This window comes from Chrysemys picta, chromosome 4 (assembly GCF_011386835.1).
Source record: "Chrysemys picta bellii isolate R12L10 chromosome 4, ASM1138683v2, whole genome shotgun sequence".
In the NCBI taxonomy this organism is placed as follows: domain Eukaryota; kingdom Metazoa; phylum Chordata; order Testudines; family Emydidae; genus Chrysemys; species Chrysemys picta.
Window position 1 is genome coordinate 143,941,036 of NC_088794.1, and position 21,232 is coordinate 143,962,267.

At 37.6% G+C, this 21,232-nt stretch overlaps 1 protein-coding gene across 14 annotated transcripts in view; it reads right to left on the bottom strand.

The window, feature by feature from the left end:
* KIAA0586 (KIAA0586 ortholog) overlaps positions 1–21,232 on the bottom strand; it is a 112,834-nt gene that overhangs the window by 23,891 nt on the left and 67,711 nt on the right. For 10 of the 14 annotated variants that reach the window (XM_065593823.1, XM_008170952.3, XM_065593825.1 and 7 more), the window contains 9 exons: positions 20,903–21,087; positions 19,768–19,915; positions 18,931–19,156; positions 18,134–18,372; positions 17,033–17,109; positions 13,617–13,751; positions 12,940–13,111; positions 9,460–9,602; positions 7,817–7,904 (listed from right to left, as the gene is read on the bottom strand). In XM_065593823.1, coding sequence (XP_065449895.1) covers positions 7,817–7,904; positions 9,460–9,602; positions 12,940–13,111; positions 13,617–13,751; positions 17,033–17,109; positions 18,134–18,372; positions 18,931–19,156; positions 19,768–19,915; positions 20,903–21,087 — 1,413 coding nt within the window. Of the gene's footprint in view, positions 1–6,739; positions 6,763–7,816; positions 7,905–9,459; positions 9,603–12,939; positions 13,112–13,616; positions 13,752–17,032; positions 17,110–18,133; positions 18,373–18,930; positions 19,157–19,767; positions 19,916–20,902; positions 21,088–21,232 lie in introns of those variants that run through there. The other 4 variants (XM_008170954.3, XM_005295537.4, XM_065593828.1 and 1 more) reach the window with 3 other exon arrangements.

A 21,232-nucleotide genomic window follows, 5' to 3' on the forward strand; every position in this document is an offset into this window, starting at 1 on the left:
TTAGGGGCTGTCTTAAGTAGAGTAAAGCTAAAAGATGCCCAGCTTTCTCTCTCTAGGGACAGCCAGATACACTGCAGAGGAAAGCAGAAGTAACTCATTTCACAGCTAGATATTGGAGTTTCTCTAGCCGCTGAACTATAAAGAGCAAACACTGCTTTCCCCCACAACCCAGACCAAACAATATGGCGAAAATAAGGTTTTCCCCACCATTTTCTTTTATCACTCTACCATGAACCATCTCTTCATAGCTGAAGGTTTGCAAGCTCTTGAGAGCTCTATGTGTGGGTGTACACACAATGTACACACTGGGGTCTTTGGGTACTATTCCAATATAAATGTTTGTTTATAAATAATAATCTTCCCTAAAACTTGATTTTAAACTAGTTTTAAATACTCTGATAGCAATAAGTCAAGCGAGGACATGCACTCTGTAGAATGCTGATGCACATCTCATTTGGACAACTTTGTGCCTCACAACACATGCACAGCGTGTGCCAAGAACCTATTAACGCACACTCTCTTGTAGCTAACTGGTATACCAATCAAGAGTCTCAATTTACTTTTCAGTCTACTTTTTTAGTAACCCAAAGGAATAGCGACATGGTTAAATGAGAATCCAGCCCTATGAGTCTAACGCCCTGCCATTATAAGGGGGCCTTAAAATTGGTGTAAAGCTCAGAATGGTGTAAAGAGGCCTTAGAATAAATGAGAATTAAGCCCAGAAGGGACCTTTATGATCCTCTAGCCTGACCTTTTGAGTAACACAGGTCAAAGAATAGTTAAGGGCAGTTTATTTTATTTGATGCATGTCAATTCTCTTTTAAAACCATGGGCACAGAGTTGGAAGCGATATTGTGAGAAAGTTCTTCTCTGTAGGGAAAAGTAACTGGAAACAACTCTCAGGCTGATGTAAGCATTAAATACATGGGGAGTCTGTCCGGTAAGTGGCTTGCCCAAGCCAATTAATTGTGTGTCCCCCCCCCTTTATGTAAGCGATGTATGCATGAAAGGGGAAAGCAGGTCAGCCGCTCCAGCTTGCTACCATCTGCTTTTATTCAGAATTACTCAGGATCAGTGCCAGTGGGATCAGTGCCCATCTAGGGTTTTTTGTTTTGTTTTTTCCCCTCTCTTTACAATGAAGGCAACAGCAATTACTGTAAGTTCCCAAAAGTGCATGCAAATCACAACAACAACACAAAGCTGCTTTAGTCAGATGCTAGCATATTTAAGAATCCCACATACACTGTGAGAAAGATGATTTTGGCAAACAAATTTTGGACTGACTAGAGGGGAGTGAGGTTAGTATCCAGAAGACCCAAGAGTTTGTCTGTCATTCACTGTGGGGCCAAGGAGCTGCAGGATCAAGTCCCACCTGTGGTGCACAAGTGCCTTTGTGGGTCATCCAACACTTACTCAAAGTACAAGGAGCTCAAAAGTTCTGCAGGCACAGAGCCACTTGGGGTGCTCAAACTCTCAAAGAGGGATAAGCTGAGGTCCAAAAAGAAGCTAAGTAAAATTCCATCTGGACCGCTCAACTCCTCTGGGGGTGAAGAGGAGACAGGTGGAGGGAGAAGATAAAAGTAAGCTATCACTGACCCAAGCAGAAACTAAGCACCCTAAAAATGGCTCCCCCCAAAATAAATAAAAATTGTTTTAGGAGTATGGATGGTAATCTTAATTACACGTTTGGAACTAGCTCCAAGTGGTTAAGAGTAGTTACTAGGGACAGGGATTTGCTTGCTCTGTTGCCTCATGTGCACAGTGCCTGGTAGGACAAGGAGTGCCAGAGGGAGCAATAATACTACTTTGTTCTTATCCAGAACCTTCCAACTAAATATATCAAAGCACATAAGTGCAGTGAGATGTAGACAACTATTCACTTAATTAGAATCCTGCTTGGAAGTTCCCTGACCCATGCACATTTAGGGACATAAACTACAATAAAAGTGGAAGACTGTCCAAAATAAGTGTTCTCAGATTGCAGCTGTGCATTCTTCAACCATCCCAAATAATCTATGTTCGTACTGGAGTCTCTCTTCTGGATACACGGGGCTTAAGAAAAAATACCAGGAAAACAGACTGAGGCAGAGAAGTCTCTGAGTACAAGAAATGAAGCAGGGCTGTTGTGAGAACTATCTAATCCTAATGAAATATGGTAAATGAAGGGTCAACCAAACAGGCATGGAAATGTTCTACTGAAGTTACTGTAAATGAAAAACCTACCTTACTAGGGAAAAAATAAAAGAGATACATGCACAGCCCCATAATGTTTGAAAATACATCCCAGAAAATACATGCCAAGGAAGTATGGGGAAGGGGTAGTGGGGGGTTGCTGCTACTATCAATGATTTATTTGTCCCAGCTCCCACAGCAATGGCTTGCAGAATGCCAGGAATCATCCGTAACATTCACCCCAATATTTTAAGAAAAAGCCTTTTCAATATCATTGCATTGTAGTTTATGATGCGAGATACTGTGATGTTACAAACGCTCCTTCTCCCACCCCTTTTAGAGACACTTCCAGTTTGTCTTGTAGATCTTAAAATTATTTCTGGGGTTCTTGGGGCAGCAGTATGAACACTAAGTGTTGTGCTAACAGCACATCAGTGATGGTTGAGAGGGCACTGGCCCTGAGAGCACCTATACTGTTTTAAAGCACTTTTACATTTTCTAAGAATATCACCTTGAGCTGACTGTTCTTTATGCTTGTTTTTTCAGAAGGGACAATTTTTGGAAAGTTTGGTCAATTTTTAGCTGATTTTGAACTATCAAAACAAGTACAGATAGGGGAATGTAGGGCTGCATGTTCTTCTATTGCTCATATTTTTTCAGATGTTTCTTTTGCATTTGAATAAAAGTGTTTTTTTGTTTGGTTTTTTAATTCAATATTGGATGACTTGGAATTCATTTTTTAAAATACTCAGATTTCCTAAAACATCAACATTATTATACAAGGTGTCACACAAGGGCGATTTGCCCACATGGAAGTGTCTGAACGTAGTGGGACTCCCTAGGATGGAAATCCAAATGACCTCACATGCTCCCTGCAGTCACTGGCAGTGCCTACTGCTTAATCTCCTGTGGGAGGGGGATGACAGTTGGTGGGAGCATCTTTCCTAAGCTGGGGCCCCGAGGCGGGACCTACAAGGCCTTACCTGCCCACTGCAGTCCCTGCTGCTCATCCTTTTCCTCCCACTTCCTATCAGCAGAATACACATCAGTGTGTATTTCAGTTATTCCACATTCAAATTAATATGTGAGGGAGCACAAGTTATTCTCATGCCTGAAAAGTAAGCCAAGCAACTGAATGGAATAAAACAATGTTAATGCCAGGCTATGACTGACATTTTAATTGTACAAAAGTCAGGAAATTCAAAGTTATTGTTCCCAAAGCAACTGTAACTCAACCACATAGTAACTTTTATGCTTTTACACCACCTAGTGTTAAACAAATGACTACCTGTGGGCAAAGGGGCAGAGTTTTATTATAGTTGCTTTGGGAATCAGCTTTGTGTTTCCTGACTTATGTACATTTAAAATCTCTACCATAATATGTGATCTGTGAAGGAGATCACAAGTTGGAGAAATATTAGCTGTATATTGCTGATTAGCATCCTGATATCACTGACGGGTGCAGTATAAGAACTTAAATAGAACAGAACAGAGCAGGGATAAACAAGAAAAATTATGTGAAGTTCTACTTGAAATAAAATTGGCTACAAACTGCCTTAATTGTAGCTGGTCAATTTCATAACTTCAACTTCCAGTGTTGTGTCTCAGCAAATAGACCAAGAAACTGAAAATGTAGTGTGGGTTATTGAACTATTCTGATAGCCTATGTTGTCAGGTAGAAATAGAAGTTTTCTTAGTCTTACTTCTAAAGCGTGAAAGAACAACCCTGTCCTGCTTCATTGGACTATTTTTCAGGGTGACTATAGAAATCTTTAGTGAAAGTCTCCAGTGAAATCCAGCCCAAAAAAGAACGAGAAGGACATTAAAGAAAATCTAAACTTTCAGATAAATAGTTGTACAGAGTTTGACCAAAGCAGTTCCATATCCAAGGAAAATAAAAAAGGAATAATTCTAGCCTTTATCCTAATCTCCCTTGCTACTAATTTATGTTAGGGATTTGCCACATACCACAGTAGTTCTTGGAAAAACTAACTCAGAGGAATTTCTGGCTAATGAAGAGATGACAGTAAAGTAACAAAACTAAGTTACATTCATCATAGTCAATACAGAAATACATTTTGTGAAATATTATGAAATTCAAGCCTGAGGAAAGAAAGATCCCATACTCATTGTGGAACAGGGGTTATGTAAGCAATTCATAGACTGTCTTGAGGACCACTTGTCCTCCCATTCACCACTGCACAGACCACCTGTTCCCATTTAAAAGTGCACAACATCCATGTGGAAATCACAGCAATTACATACTTTCACAATTTTTCCATGTATTTATAGCTATGAATACAATTTACTAGCTGGAAATAGGGAGGAGGAGGAGTTACTACCATGAGAAAAGTCTTCCACTGACCACCAAAACGTGGTTTGTGGGCCACATTTTGAGAACTTCTGCTATAGAAAATATTTAAAATGCTGATGCATCTAACTCTTGTTCTTCAGCTGTAAGTGATAAAGATTAAAAGAATTACATCCAAGCATGACACCTGTTTCTGGATTTAATTCAATTTAAGAATTCAGGGTTCTGTTAAAGGAAGCCTTAAAAATTCTTGTATTCTGGAAGCAATTGTTGTGGCTTGTGAAAATATATATTAACATATTACATTTATGGAAACATCTGTAGAGAATGATAGAAAGATTAACGGATATATATATATAAAGCGTGTGTATTTTTTCAACCACTGTCTCCATAATGTCTAGAGAACATACATATTTTAAATTAATGATACATTCAAGCTTTATTTTCAGCTATTAACTTCCAGGAGGCATTATTCTTTCAGACTTGACTTTGTAGATTTGTAATAGCCCTACTGAACTTCAACTTTCATTAGAAGAAACCTATCAATTTTTACATAGTTTCTCTAGTTAAAGAAAACACATGTTCCATGTGGACTGCAAAAGATTCTTAAACAACAAAAGAAGGCTATATTAGAAATACATTTATTATTAAATTCCAAAGAAGAATCTAATCTCTCTTCTGTCTATCTATTAAATAAAACAAAAAGCTTTTCATTAACAAATTTAACTCCAAACTGTTTTCTTTCTTCTCCCCAGCCAACCTCAGCTGCTTCAGGGCTATGATTTTTCTGAGTTCTGCTAAAAACCCACTCACTCTTCCTAGAAGGTATACAAAAATAACTGCAACGTTCCTACATGTTTATGCAAAAAATCATTGTTCCTCCTAATTCTGGCAAAGGCATTCACTTAACACTGACATTTAATAAGCAGGATGTGTTCACCTATAAAGGAACAGCTGTGCTTGGTTTTTAAATGCTGTATTTATTTAAACCCATATATGTTTATAGCTTTCCAGGCCTTCATTTCCCCTTTCCAAAGATTCGCGCCAATTTGGATCCTTTGTACTTAACTTCTGCATTGACTATGATGGTTCGGTACCATAAAGCTGATGTCGACAAAGCTTCGGCTTTAAGGTGACAAACAGTTTAAGTTTGTAACCCTTTTGATTTTTATTGGATTATTAAACATGCATACACAGAATAATATTTAAATTATACTGGTGAATAACTTTTTTTCTTCCTAAAGAAAACTGACTTCTGCCATCTTGTGGTCAAACGTACAGATAGGAACACAGAGATACTGGTGCGGGGGCATGCCCTTTGTTCTGTCCAACTACATTAAAAAAAAATAAAAATAAAAAAGATTTCACAGAGCAAAATATTTTATTTTGAATTTTAAAAGAAAAAATTAGGACTTTAAAAACTGTATTTCCCATTTCCAGCCTTCATCAACTTCCTGGGGGAAAGCAAGGGCTGAGGATGCTACTTTGCTAATATTTGGAGCAGAAGCAGAAACACAAAAAAACACCGTGACACTGTGTGTGTGTTAACAGAAGTGCCCCTTCCTTCTGCTCCCTCTCCTAAGGGCTCAATTTGAAGAGACTCCTACCACTGCTAGAGGAGCAATAGGCCTGTTGTCTGATTTGGGGACATGAGAGCAGAAAGACCGGGTGGCTCTGGTTGCAGGGAGGGGCTTGGAGGAGAAAGGATGCCAGACAACTCCCCTCCTCCATTTTTATGTGCTCATCCATAACTTATTGCAAAATTCACATTCTGAGACTCTCGCATTGAGACTTTCCATTTGGTCTCTGGTCAAAAGGCGATTTATTTATTTATTTATTTATAATGTGAGCAAAATCCTTAAGACATTTTGAGTTTTGTGAAAATCAGGGAAAAATACACTAGTTATACCATCCTTCTCTAGATTCCACATGGGTTTTAGTCCTTTAGTTTTCTGCATTTTTAAATGGAAAGGGCTAAAAAAGTCCCTAGTTAGCTGACTTAAAGTAGAATGTGTGCTTAAACCGCCAACGCATACTTTGCCAAATGTACACTTAGGACACAATGCTCACATGCACAGCACATTTCTCAAAAGCACAAACACTCAGATTTAATGAGCTTTCCTATCATGTATGCACAGTAGCAATGTTTTAGATCATTCATAACTATCTTTTTAAGCCCACTGTTATGGATTTAACCCCAAGTCCTATGAATATGAGGAGGTTAATTGTAGGCACAGGGCTCTTCAAAGAGGATGATTTACAGAGGCTGTTTCAAACTTCTGTAAAAAAATTGAGGCAAATATCTTAGTAAGTTGCATAACTTGATTACACATTTGTAAATATTAAATGCAAAAGGTATTTGTTAATACAGTGTTGAGATTTCAGTTAAAATTTTAAAAATAATGAATGCAGAAATTAAGGTACCTACAGCAACGTTAATTTTGGACATATTGTACATAAGAGTATCTTTAATTATTATAATTGCTACGTGTCTTAATTAACATTGCTACAGCAAAGTTAAATTTAAAAAAAAAACCAACATGGATGCCAAATTTAACTGTGAACCCTTAAGACTTGCATGTACAAAAGTGTTTGCATTTAATTTTTGGTTTTGCCTTATTTTTATGTCTAATCCAGTTGTAAAACACATTATTTGTCTCAGTAAAAAATATAGCAATAATCTGCCCATAGCATGTTAGCTAAATATCAGGTTGACCCATAGTATATCTGAAATACATTTACATAATACTTTTATCAATCATAATCAAAATGATCTCTTCTATAGCACATTTATCCATAGATGATATAGCACTTTATATTGGGTAAGAATAATTCTGTATTATATATTAGCTGGCACTGTCTCAGAACAGGCATAACTGGTACTGCTCTGTTCTCTTCATCTTCCCCTGACCTTAACTTTGCTTCATCCTCTCTTGAGCAACAGCATATGCTCTGCTGCTATAACAACAACATTTTTGGTGGCGACTGGGACTAACACAGTTCAGTAAACTAAAACTATTTGCATATTGTAAAGCTCTTGGCTAAGAAACATTAAAGTAAGAAATAAATATTTGATCCAAAGAGTTCTGATTGTTTCTCTATAGAACTAAGTGATTCCAACAATACCTTGCTCATCCAAACTGGATCAGAACTGTGTACACAGAGACCTATATATGTATATAGACACCTGGATACTGTTTGGACTCAGTTGTGATAAAAATAGGTATCAAATATAGAAATGTACAGTAAAAGTGTATGAAGAGCAAAACAGAGTGGTAGATTTCAGTGCCTGTACTTTAATATCAGAATAGATGCTTAAAGACATGGATTTACCTTGCTGCTGTGTTACTTCAGATTTATTTCTCACACGAATGACTCGGGATTGTACTGGTTCAACTTGCACGACCTTCTGGCTCTGCTTCTGTATATCAGTTATTAAAACCATGTTATAATTCTGATTTTTATTAAAAATACAATAAAAACAAATGCAGTTTTAAGAACTATTTACTTAGCACTCAGAATTGCGAAAAGATTCATAACTTCTTGGTCTCCATTTCAATTTTCAAAGAATTCAACCCTAATTTGCCTTTTGTAACTATTTATTTTCTTTGACAACAAACAGCATGGCAAGCTGTTCTCTGATGTGATTCCCATGTAGTCAGTAGAGATGAGCATGCCCCATTTACAGCTGAAGACACGGGGGCCCTCAATTTTTAATCAAAGGATGTGACAGGAACAACTTGTCAGGGGTTCCTTTGTCTCATTTCTCTGCAACAAGGAACTTCCTCTTTCTCCTGTTTACAGGAATTGAAGGTTCTTGGAGGAAAAAAAATTCAGCTGCTTTCTCTAAATTGAAAACCCGGTACAGAGTGAAGTAGTCTTTAAGACCACTTCCTGGAATCCTCCTCAAGGCCCATCTCTGCCACAACACTTAGATAAATCAGTGAATGACTAGACTGAAGGACAGACAGATCAGGATAGTTCACTCTTATAACAAAAAATGCAATGTATATACAAAGTTACATCCCCTCTACCAACGCCCTTCATATGTTGTTTGTCTATTTTTATTGTAAGCTCTTTGGGGCAGGGACTGTGGCACAGAGCCATCCTGTTAGATAAAAGGACTGTCCATAAGAAATGCTTAGCACGGTAGGAAGTAGATTGCAAAGAAACATGAAAACATACAGAGTTTAAGAATTAGCTGAGAAAAATGCTAAATCCAGTTTATCAATTACATTGTTCATGTAATAGTTGAATAAAAGCATTCACTGAGACTTCATGGGGCCATGTCTTCATATGTATTTGAGACCCAATTCTGCTTGGGGCCTTTGGATGCTACTGCACTATAACTATAAAATAATAATAGAATTTCCTTGATTTTGGCTGCAGCTCAGGCTCATACACTTTAGTCAGCAGAGAGTCTCTCCAGAGGACACGGAGGAAAAGCAGTAGCGATATCTTGCCCCCAGGACTAAAAGAAGGAAAGGTAAGGAGTAACTTGTTCTTGTAAAATCCCTGCTTTATTGCTTAGAGCTAAGACATCCACTTCAGGTGGACCCCCACAGATATTGTTTGCGAAGTGCTCAATGTCGTACAAGATACAAAGTTAGTCCCTGTCCCTTGAGAAACCCATTTGCAGTGACTGATGAGCTCAGAGAAGAAACACTTACTGGGGGTTCTGGAGCCAACTAGTTAGTATCTTAGAGCTTGTACTATCTATCTATCTTAGGTATCCATCACCTTATCTAGGCTACCACGGGTTTAGCACAGGGTGGGCCAACATATCACTGCAGGAGGATGAGGTGTCCATGGCTGACCTGTGGTCTAGAAGAGTCTCCTGCACTGTACCTTTGCCTGCCACATCAATTTAAAGGTAAATTTTCCTCCTGCACTTGCTCTTTTTATCTAGCTGCTTTGAACAGCAACAGAGTTCCTAACCATTTACAAGCAATGCACAAATGCTATGCATACTTTACCTTTGGAAGATCTTCTGATAGAGATGTTAGTCTGTCATTTGCTTGTGCTGTTTGAGGAGCAGGGTTTAAGAGTGGCTGAGACTCCAATTCAGCCATGCTCATTGGACCATGACTAACATCTGCAGCATCTCCAAGAAGTTCTGCTGAGATTATAAAAACATAAACAAACCTTAATGGGGAAAAAGAATCCCTGATAAGTCCAAATTAGATCCACAGTCTCCCAACTACCTCATGTTTGTACCTAGGCTCATCAATGAGACATTCCATAATGAAGTGAATGATTCTCTCTCTACCCACTCATGTTTTCAGTAGAGCTCAGATTAACAAGGTGGTGGCTCTTTTTATTTCTTTGTGTATGTACCAACATCAGAGCTCTCTGTACAGTGTGGTGGGGTAATGAGGGTTTTTTTAAGTTGTTCAATGTGAGGTTTTTTAAATTGGTATTTAGAACTCCCCAGGCTTTCCATCAGTATAAAATAATTTTAAAGCTGGTAACATTTTAGGCAGAAGCTAATTAACAATACCCTTTTAATTTTCCTTGATGAAAGGAGAAAGAAGAAATCTCAATGGAAGTGAGGGAAACAGTTTTATGATCTGTAGATTTCTAACTTGGGTAGACCTTAATGGTGGCTCCTGAGTGGTTACAGTTCATCATGTCACTATGTACTTAATGAGCTTTATTCCTCTTAATGGAATGAGAGATTGGAAAGGCTTCTTCATTAAAGTGTTTCATTTTACTGTGTGAATAAATATAAACCTATGAACAGTAATTGAAAAAAAAAAAAAAAAAAGTAATTTGCTATGTAATCCATACAGTTTATCACACTTGTGCAGCCTGCATGTACATTAAGCATCTTTATGAAAAGTATGCTTACAGTTCATGAACTAACTTTGTAGACCACAGTTATCTCACCAAAATTAAAACACTAGTCCGAAACCTAATTAGTGTAAAATATTGCGCTTGGGCTGAGACTTTGTATGACATATTTCAGCCTGTGGCTAATTTTTATAGCCAAATTATTAAGCACTGAATACAGAGATATATAATGATAGACCTTTAACTATTTTACGGTGAGTCAAGTAGGCAACACTATAATTTCTAAGCTCTTGGAATAGACATCAAGTTTCTATTATACGAATAAAATCAGGTCACAAGACTGAAGATATATTTCTAAGGCCTACAGTAATCTAAGATAGATCAGTAACAAGCGAGTGACTCATTTTGATGTACAAGTTCAATACCTATTGTAAGAGGATATGATTGACAATTCACGGCTTTCAGTATGCACATGTAGAGTTACGCATGGAAATATATGACCCTTTACAGCCAGGTGATGTAATGGTTATTTAGTTTTACTGTTAAATATAACTCTTGTAGACTACACCACAGGCACTGAGACTGTAAGAAAAATGGCACTTAACCCTAGCTGTTGACAGACTGATGGATGGATCCATTCACACAACACATTAGGTATACTGAGGAATTAGCTGAAAAATGGCAACAATTCAAAGGTGATCATCAATAGTTCCATTTTTTTCCTGGAAGAGATTATTTTAACTTGTGCTGTCTTTGGTTGCACTGCCAAAGCTATTAGGAAACAAGATCTTTTATTTCTCCTTAGTACTAAAATACTGTTTAAGTCAGAAGTAGGCCCCAGCTTTCCTAGAAGGTTATTTTCTTAGCAATGCTCTCTGAATAGCTTTGCTCAATGTTCAGTGGCGGTCAAAATGCAAACAGAAAGTTACAATGTATTAAAGGGATGTAAAAATAACACTGGAAATATTATCTAAAACAATAGTACATCCCCATTTGGAATGGCGTCCACTTTAATCAAAAATGACGTAGCAGAAATAGAAGTGATTCAGAGACAGACAACAAAATGGCTGCCTTAAAGGATCAATTTATCCTAGAGAACACCAATTCAACCCTGGTCCAAGTCAACAATGACCAAAAGCTCTTAGCTGAGAGTGATTACATGAAATGTGTCAATTGAGTTGGCATCTCTGTCCATTTCCTATTGGACAAATGTCCACAATACAAAAAGTCATGATCCCAAAAAGCAACAGTTGCTCCTCTCCTGACAGCCTCAGAGGTGTCAAAGTTTAAAATCAATATGTAAACTGAATTACCTTCTCATCTCTAGAGTTACTGGTCTTGTCTACCCCCAAGCTTGCACTAGTACAACTACACTGATTTAGCTGAATCAGTGCAAAGTTGTGTGTAGACACTCGTATTTTGGTTTCAGAATGTCAGTTTAGCCTAATCTGGTTTTAAGCCAAACCAAAATAAATCAGACTTGACTGAAATAGGAATGTCTATGCGCAAACTTGCCCCAGTTTAAATCAGTTTAAAAAAATGCAACTTTAGTTAAACCTGTGCAAGCTTATGTAGACCCAAGGTGAAGAAGGATGGGCCAGTGGCTAGGGTGCTAGTTTGGGACTACAGAGATTTGGGCTCAATTCCCGACTCTGCCACACTTCCTGCATGACCTTGGGCAAGCCCCTTTGGCTCTGATCCTCAGCTCCACATCTGCAAAACATCTGGGAATGACAGAACAGCACTATCTCACAGGAATATTTGAGGATACAATACATTAAAGACTGCAAGGTGCTCAGGTATGATGGTGATGGAGGCAATACAAGTACCAAAAAGAGAGAGGGGGCAAGCAGCATGTAAAAGCTTGCACTGCCAGTACTATACCGGTTTTAAGGACTTTAGCTTCAAGGACTATTTGTTAATCTAGCATTTATGGTAATTAAATTCACCCGTAAAGAACAGAAGACACATGACAACTAGGTTTTGTGTAAGTAAAGGACCATTTGGCACTATTCTATTTAATACTGCGTAATCCTTTAGTGAATGCCACATGTCACCAACAAGATTGAAGATGCTGCTTGAGACATGCCAAAACATTCAAACTCCACCCTGCTAAACTGGGAAAGACACAATCCAGACTGAGGTAAAGAGAGGTGCCTTGGTTTTTAGTTACTGGAGATGGAAAAACTGGAAACCTGATGGAATCAGTTAAGGCCATTGCCAGCATAAACGGAAAACAGACTTATAACAATTCATAAGGAACAACTAGATCACTAACTTCCTTCCATCTAACCCCTCCTCCTATGAAAGGTTTCAGAGAGGAGAATAGGGGCTTATTTTCTCCCAGTAGGAGACGTGGGGGGAACAGCAAGTGCAGCTTAACTAGAAAAATGACCAACTATTGGCAACAAATACCAAGAACCCTCCTCCCTTCAATAGGTTTGAAAATGTTTTAGCCACTAATGTGGGAAAAGGCAGTTTTCAACACCTAGCAGAGACAGTATGCAAGACCCTTCATCATACCAGGTGGTGTTCAACACCATGTTCCAAAAAAATGTGCTCAACACAGTTCCAGTCTGTCCGCACTACATTCGGACACATTTTCCATTCCATCATGGTCTCCAGTAGATAATACTGAGGAAAGATCATGTTCTAGCTTATACCTGTAACCCTGTCACACTCTCCTGGTGATGGTACACGGTGGGGTCTCTGTTCAGTAACCAGGCCAGTCACCTGGCCTGTATAAACTGAATGTCCCATTACAATACTTTCTGCTGCTCTAGTCAGTCTAGGTCTTTGGCCTTCACTAAGTTCTCCAACACTATTATCAGAATCCTAGAGAAAACAGAGAAACACATTCAATGAATCACAACAGCTCTCTTTCAAACTATGTAATACTGTTTAAATACAATATTCTTTAACATACATGTACATAGCTTTATACTACCTATGATGTAAAGAAGACTGCAACCTGAAAGACTGACACGTGACTGCCATAAACTTCTTGCCCTTTCAAAATGGCCAGACAAAGCATGGCCAGACATTTCTGGAATACTTCTAAATGTTCACATAGTGGAGACTGGTATATATGATGTTACGTACAGCAAAAAAATTGATTATAAATGGAAAAGAATTTTAAGTACTTAGAAGCCTGGAGTAGAACCAGCATTCTTCACAGAAGAATTTCCTTCTGGGGCAAGAGGTTGGATAAAACTTTTCTTTTTTCCATAAGCAAAAGAAACTTCAGATTTTTTACCTTCTTTGTATCATAAAATATCATTTCAGAATGCCTAGTATTTTTGCTTTAATTCCAAATAGCAATGAAAAGGAAATAAGATACCTCAGAGTGGTAAATTACTTCTTGTAAAACAACTGGTGCCTGATTTAGTTTAGCAAAAAGAGAGAGAACCGGATCTCTGTGGTATCCCCTATGGGGTCTTCTCATGACCTGTCCTTCACTGGGAGGATCGTAATCCTAAAACAAAATTAAAAAATGTTTTAGTAGTCAGATCATCCTTAGTGTAGAGTTAACTGTACATTATTTTTATAAAGCGTCTCCATCTTTTACTACAGTTACCAATATTAAAAACTTTTGTAATAAAAGTACTAACATTTCATAACAGGGAGACTGGCAGCAGAGCTTCCTCTCTTTAGCAAAAGAAGGGCACAATCAATATATTAAGAATTTTGATACACAAGACCTTAACAGTTTGAGACAGAAAAGACCTATTAGACCATAAAATCCTATCCCCCAGCAAATGCATAATATAGCCCAGATGCAGAATCTGGTATTGAAATTATTAATAAAGCTAATGTTAAAATTATATAATACATACGTTAAGAAAAGAGTGTCTGTACATCTGCGTATAGTGCTTAAATTATCCAAAAGTACAAAGGTTGATTTAAAATACACAGAGAACATAGTCAGCAATAACCCAAATAGGATTAATAAATATAACAATACAGTTTAGATATTAGCATCCAAATATTTGACTACACTTGTTCTTAGCCAAAATGCTAAGAATGCAAAAATATACATTCAGATTCCTGACTCATTAATCTTCAGTAATTTCATGTGGATGAACACTGACATGAAAATATTTCTATTGTTTGTTTTTTTGTTCACCCAAGGCTTAAGAGGAAGACTGTCTCCATACAAACTCTTCATTCCCAGCAGAGCAGAGTAGACACGGGTAATAGAATTTTCAGCAAATTTTTACTAACCACTCCTTGCAGGTAGGTGACTGGATATTTAGCCAGCTGCATGAAACTAGCAGGACTGATAAGCCAATGTTGCCTTTACTACGGAGAACCTGGGGTGGTGGAACACCAACACAGGAAGACCATGCAGCCAGCCAGAAACAGATACCCCTTTTCACTGAAATAGCTAACCTGCTAGTAATTGGTTTTTTTGCTCAGGATAATGAGTGCAATTGGAGGGGCAGTTTATTCCAGTGTTTAACCATCCTGACAGTTAGGAACTTTTTCCTAATGTCCAACGTAAACCTCCCTTGCTGCAGTTTAAGCCCATTGCTTCTTGTTCTATCCTTAGAGGCTAAGGTGAACAAGTTTTCTCCCTCCTCCTTATGACACCCTTTTAGATACCTGAAAACTGCTATCATGTCCCCTCTCAGTCTTCTCTTTTCCAAACTAAACAAACCCAATTCTTTCATCCTTCCTTCATAGGTCATGTTCTCAAGACCTTTAATCATTCTTGTTGCTCTTCTCTGGACCCTCTCCAATTTCTCCACATCTTTCTTGAAATGCGGTGCCCAGAACTGGACACAATACTCCAGCTGAGACCTAACCAGAGCAGAGTAGAGCGGAAGAATGACTTCTCGTGTCTTGCTCACAACACACCTGTTAATACATCCCAGAATCATGTTTGCTTTTTTTTTGCAACAGCATCACACTGTTGACTGATATTTAGCTTGTGGTCCACTATAACCCCTAGATCCCTTTCTGCTGTACTCCTTCCTAGACAGTCTCTTCCCATTCTGTATGTGTGAAACTGATTTTTCCTTCCTAAGTGGAGCACTTTGCGTTTGTCTTTGTTAAACTTCATCCTGTTTACCTCAGACCATTTCTCCAATTTGTCAAGATCATTTTGAATTATGACCCTGTCCTCCAAAGCAGTTGCAATCCCTCCCAGTTTGGTATCATCTGCAAACTTAATAAGCGTACTTTCTATGCCAATATCTAAGTCGTTAATGAAGATATTGAACAGAGCCAGTCCCAATGCACTGAATGTTCTAGACAGTTTAGCTTTAAGATGTCTCAACCCTCCAAAATACAGATGCAGTGAAATGTAGCCTTTGGACGTTCACAACTTTAGGTCTACTAGACAGATTTTCTTCAAACTTGACTTTTTATGCCTGAAAGAGACTTAAGTCATAGCACAAAACAACTTTGAAGTTTCTAGTTTCAGAAATGTGAGGTATGGGTATGTAAAACGTTTTACTGGAACGTGTGACAGAAAGAAAGAAAGAAAGAAAGAAAGAAAGAAAGAAAGAAAGAAAGAAAGAAAGAAAGAAAGAAAGAAAGAAAGAAAGAAAGAAAGAAAGAAAGAAAGAAAGAAAGAAAGAAAGAAAGAAAGAAAGAAAGAAAGAAAGAAAGAACCTGTCTCTGCAGAACTAGTCGTGGGAGTGCACCACCTGGTGATGCAAATCCTAGAAATATCCAAAGAACAGCAATCACAGGGGCTGTGCACATCTTCCCTTATGGATATGAATATTTAGTTCACAAGGATCATAATCATCAGGCAAGTGGTACAGGATGGGAAGACTTCAATCCCAAGTGTGAAAAATTGTACCTGGTCTTCACTATCAGACTGAACAATTAGATTCTCTTTCTCACACACGCACCCTTCCACCCCGCACTCCCAACAAATTACAAACTATATAATAAATATGAACAGATTAAAAATATGGAGCACAGAAGTGAGCCTAAAGAAAGGAACTGAGATCAGAGTGACAGTACATGCAGACAGATCCCCAGGAGTCACTGTTTTCTGAATGCTTCTGGGACTTGTGCTCAGATGTATTAAACAACTTGCTGTGCTGTTTTTTCTTTTCTTTTTTAAAAGAAGAGTGTAATAAATTATTAGGGGTGACCTGTAACAGAAATAGGAATTGTGCCAGAAAACTCACTTCTAAAACATGTTTCTACTCAGAAAAGATAAAGGCAAACTCTTCCATTTTTTAAGTACAAAACTCCTTTTAAATAAATATTTTAACTAGAGTCAAAAGTGAGTAAAATAAACTTTTTTCATTTTAGTAAGTTACATGTGATGAGAAGTATCATATGACAGGGGGAATAATAATGCTTTGCCATTTTGCTTAATATATCATTTAACTGGAAAAAAATGAAATTTGGGTAAATAATACTGTATTTCATATAAGTTGTTTGAGTGCTAAGTATGTATTACAGATTAGATGAAATGTTTGAGTAATTCCACTTTTAATCCAACTATGAAAATCTTCCAAGCAAGGCAGTAGGAAAAGAGATCTCTTAAAAGGACTCTCTAAAATATAGTGGGTGCTATTCATGTGTAACTGCCTTATGAATTAATTTGTATGAACTGTATATTTTCTCTTTGGAAGTTTGAATTCTCTTCAATATTTTATAGCTCAGCAGTCCATTTCTTTCATGAAGTTTAAATAAGTGGATAAGTTTATCAGAGAACATCTTATCTAATAAACTTCTCCAGCTAAGGTACTATGCTAAATTCAATTTCCTACTCAACTATTTCCTTACCATTTCATTTGCATCGTGTAGCGTGCTAGTTAAACTTTCACTGAGGTTTGGAAGAGACAGTCCTCCTTCTGCTAACGCTGAAAATAAAAATTGTGGGTTTTTTTTAAAGTTACAAGCAGAAAATATCCATTTTTATGACACGCAAGTTAATGCCATATTTTTCCTTGTTTGCAGCACAATGCTCTAATAAGGTTACAAATTTCTATCTATCAAATGTCTCTCACTCATAAGAACAGATTTTTAGTCAACAACAAAAACATTCCGAGACTTAGGAAATGTAAAAAATGTGCCTTCATTACAACTTGTTCCTGGTACTTGTGCAAGACAGAATAATCCAGCATTTCAAAAACGCAGCCATACAGCCACTAGGGGCTTTTCGTGCGGCCAGAGTCTCCTGGGCAGTGATTAGGGGGGCAAAGCCGTGTTAACAAACATAGAAATATCACTTTTCACAGAAAGACTTACTAGCTAGCAAACCTAAAAAAAGAAAAGAAAAGAAAAAAGCAACAAAAAAGACAACAACACGCAAAGCACATCATTGTTTCTATTTTGTTTAGGTTCAGTTAAAAAAAGAGAGACAACTGTACATTATTTTTATTATTGATTCTGCAATAAAACCCTACATAAATAAATTACAATGATTTGGACATGTACATGCACATATTTATTTGTTTTCCTAATGTTAATTGAGTATTTTAGGAAAAATTGCCAGAATGGCCACCAGCAAGAGTTGGTGGCCACACTCTGAGGCCACCAAAAAATTTCTTGTGAGACCCCCTGGAATAAACTAAACAAGTTCTTACGTCAGTAAGATTAAGTTAATTAGTTTAATTATTTTCTTTCATTTATTTACAATTCATAAGCAAACACTTATTTCATTCTGAGATGAGAAAAAATGATGAAGTATCTTACATGTGCCCAGAAACTTGAACAGAAAGTTAAGGAGTACAGACACAGTACACTCTCACTGTAGGCTTACCAGAAAAAATATGAAATTGAATGCTCTTCTATTAAATGTTGAGAGTAACTTTCACATGAACAGCAAAGAAAAACATGTTTAAACCAACCCTAAACTAAACAGATTCTTCAAAGTTAAATTACCTCTTGCAGCCACCAACTGTCCATAGCTAAATAAGACCTCGCCTTCGGAGATAGGCTTGTCTGCAGTTTCTGTTTCCGTGAGAGTTAGGCTGCTTTCATGTGTTGATGGGCCAGAACTGGGAGTATGCACAGGAGATGGAACCCTTGGTTCACAAGCAAGTGACTCAAAGTGTCTAATTGGTTCAGGAGAAGGTAAAATCAACATCTCTGGTTCTTCATCTTTAGCCACCGACATTACCCTAAAAATGTAAGAAAATAGTTTGTTACTGCACCAAAATACACTGCACTAAATCTTAAACTCAACATTGTAAAGAAATTCTAATTTACAACGCTTTTATTAAAAGAAGGAGCACAGTATTTAATGGACTGATCTGAATAAAAAATAACCCCAACAATGAGCTCTAATTATCTAACTAAAAATTTGCTTATTGCGTTTTGTCATAAAGAAGTTACTTCCATTAACATAGCAGCAAAAATAGTTCCCCATTTGGTAAAACGATAACAAAAAAAGCACTTCAACAGAGCAAAATCTGTTACTAGCAGTTGTGACAAGAACCGGCTTACTAAATATCTTGTCAAATACGATTACAAACAAGTATTGATAAAATCTGGAGGAGGTCCTGATTTTCTTATACCCATTATATAAATCAGCCTCCTCGTCTATTTACTGAATTGTTTATCCCAACACTTCATGATATATACATACAGTATGTCCCTAAAGTTATTTATTATACAGGGAAAAAAAGGCAAAATTACTTGAAGAGAAATTAGATAATATATTGATTGTTATAACTCACACAGCTCTTGGATGGAGAGTTTCTTCATTCAAAGGACTGGGTTTTTCCTCATCCAGAGGAAGTTCAGCATCACCCCATGGATTTGGAGGTTTTGGGCTTCCGATTCTTGTTGCATCAGAGCCATGTTCTGATACAGGAGGGCTTGGAGTAGTTACTCTAGGTGGTGTATCAACTGGAGTAGCAGCAGGTGTGCCAATAGGAGTAGTGGCAGCTGGAATGTCAAATCCTACACATAAGAAATCAATCACAAAATTCAGACTGGCAAGTAAAACAACAAGTAATCCTCAGGCAAGGTCAAGTTATTTTGTTTCATAAGACTTTCATATCTTACCTGAAAACATTCCAGTAGTTGTGGGGACTAAACTAATTTAAATGGTTAGCATTTAGCAGGATTAGACAATTGCCTGCAGCTCCCATTGACTTCAATGTGATTTGTGGGTGCTCAGCACTTCTGAAAGCCAACCCAATCTAATTTGGATGCTTAAACATGGATTTAACAACATTAGGCATAGATAAAGACGCAAAAGGTCAGCCATTTCTCTGACATGGTGAGAGGAAAAGGGATGACGCCCAGAGACAATGCCAATGCAAATTCTGTCTGGTCAAGGCACAACTGATGCCCGATGGAAAACAAAAAAGCATATATTTTAAACAAATTAGCTCAAACCTTTTAAACTATGTGAGTTTCCACCTGCTCTCTCAGTGGAAACACAGACCCAACCGTGGTTATTCTCAGAGATAGTATCTTTGGGGGAGAAAATATTCCATGCCATAAATTAAAGTCAATAGATGTTAGTACACTTGTTCCATCTCATGTTTAAAGACCATTTTCATTACCTTTTTCTGTCATTTGTTCTTGTTCCCCAACATCTCCACCAATTTCTGTCACAGATGGAGAAGAAACTGGAGTTTTTACTGGAGTTGGTTCTTTTTCAGGAAGTGGGGTATGAGGTGGTGTAGCCAATGGAGTAGACACCACAGACCCCTGAAAAAAATAAAAGAAGAAAAAGACATATCATTGAAGTACTCCTGTTCTTTTTTTTGAAAATCCAGGTTTCAGAGTAGCAGCCGTGTTAGTCTGTATCCGCAAAAACAACAGGAGTATTTGTGGCACCTTAGAGACTAACAAATTTATTAGAGCATAAACTTTCGTGAACTACAGCCCATGGGCTGTAGTCCACGAAAGCTTATGCTCTAATAAATTTGTTAGTCTCTAAGGTGCCACAAGTACTCCTGTTGTTTTTATTGAAAATCCAGTAACACTGAGTGTTTTTTCCATTTAAATATCCTCCTGGAACTCTTCCTAGCAAGCAAGAGGACTTGAAAAACCTTATCTGAAGATAACTTGATCAGACTCCACAGTGTCAGAAGTCAGAAATCCTGGCTCAAGGTACAACAAGGTGCCTTCATTCAGTAATCAAATGTTTCAGTCAGCAGCCTGTTGGAATTAGTCATTCCTCTCTCCACCAAAAGAGGAAGCAAATTTGTCTCTACCAATAAATAACTCTGCTCTCCATGTAACCTTGTCTCTCCTAAGTTTGTTCAGAAATGCTGCCACCAGAGGACATAACTGAAGTTCTACACATCCTAAACAAGGCAAGTTTGGTCCTCCACACCCTCATCCATAGAGCACTCATGGAGATTGATAAATGTAGAATAACTCCCTTAAATATGGATAATCAAATCCCAATATTACCATTCCCCTCCTTCAGAGACCAATTTTATGTGCACAGCATTTTAAAAATAAATGTAGCAAACTGCAAAAGAACTCAAGTTTTGAAAAGTGAAATTGGTTTAAATCTTGTTACTTATTGGGACTTACTGTAACTAAGAAGCCACAACATGCTTATTCTGATTCAGAATCGCTTTTCAATGTCTTCAGATTGCACATAACCAAAATCCAGGATTAAAAAAAATAAATCTTAACAGCTGCATAACTACAACTGGAAACGATAAAAAAATTCACTCTTACTGGCAAGACCGTTGTGCTTTGAAGAACATTTGCAGCAGGAACTGCTTTCTGAGCCTCCCTGTCACCCAGCATGACGGCAATAGTCTCAGTAAGAGCTTCATTCACTAAATGACTAATCATTTCTGAGTTCACTGGCACACCAGCGCTGACAAAGAGCTGAAATCCTCCACCACCTGCTGCCTCAACTAAAAAAGAAAACACACAAAACCCAAATTCAAATTTTACTTCTTGATATGGAATGTATCATACTGCAGAGATATAACAATATGCTTAGCAATTTGCATCTTCAAAGAACTTTACATACATTAATGAACTCTCAAGCACTCGTGA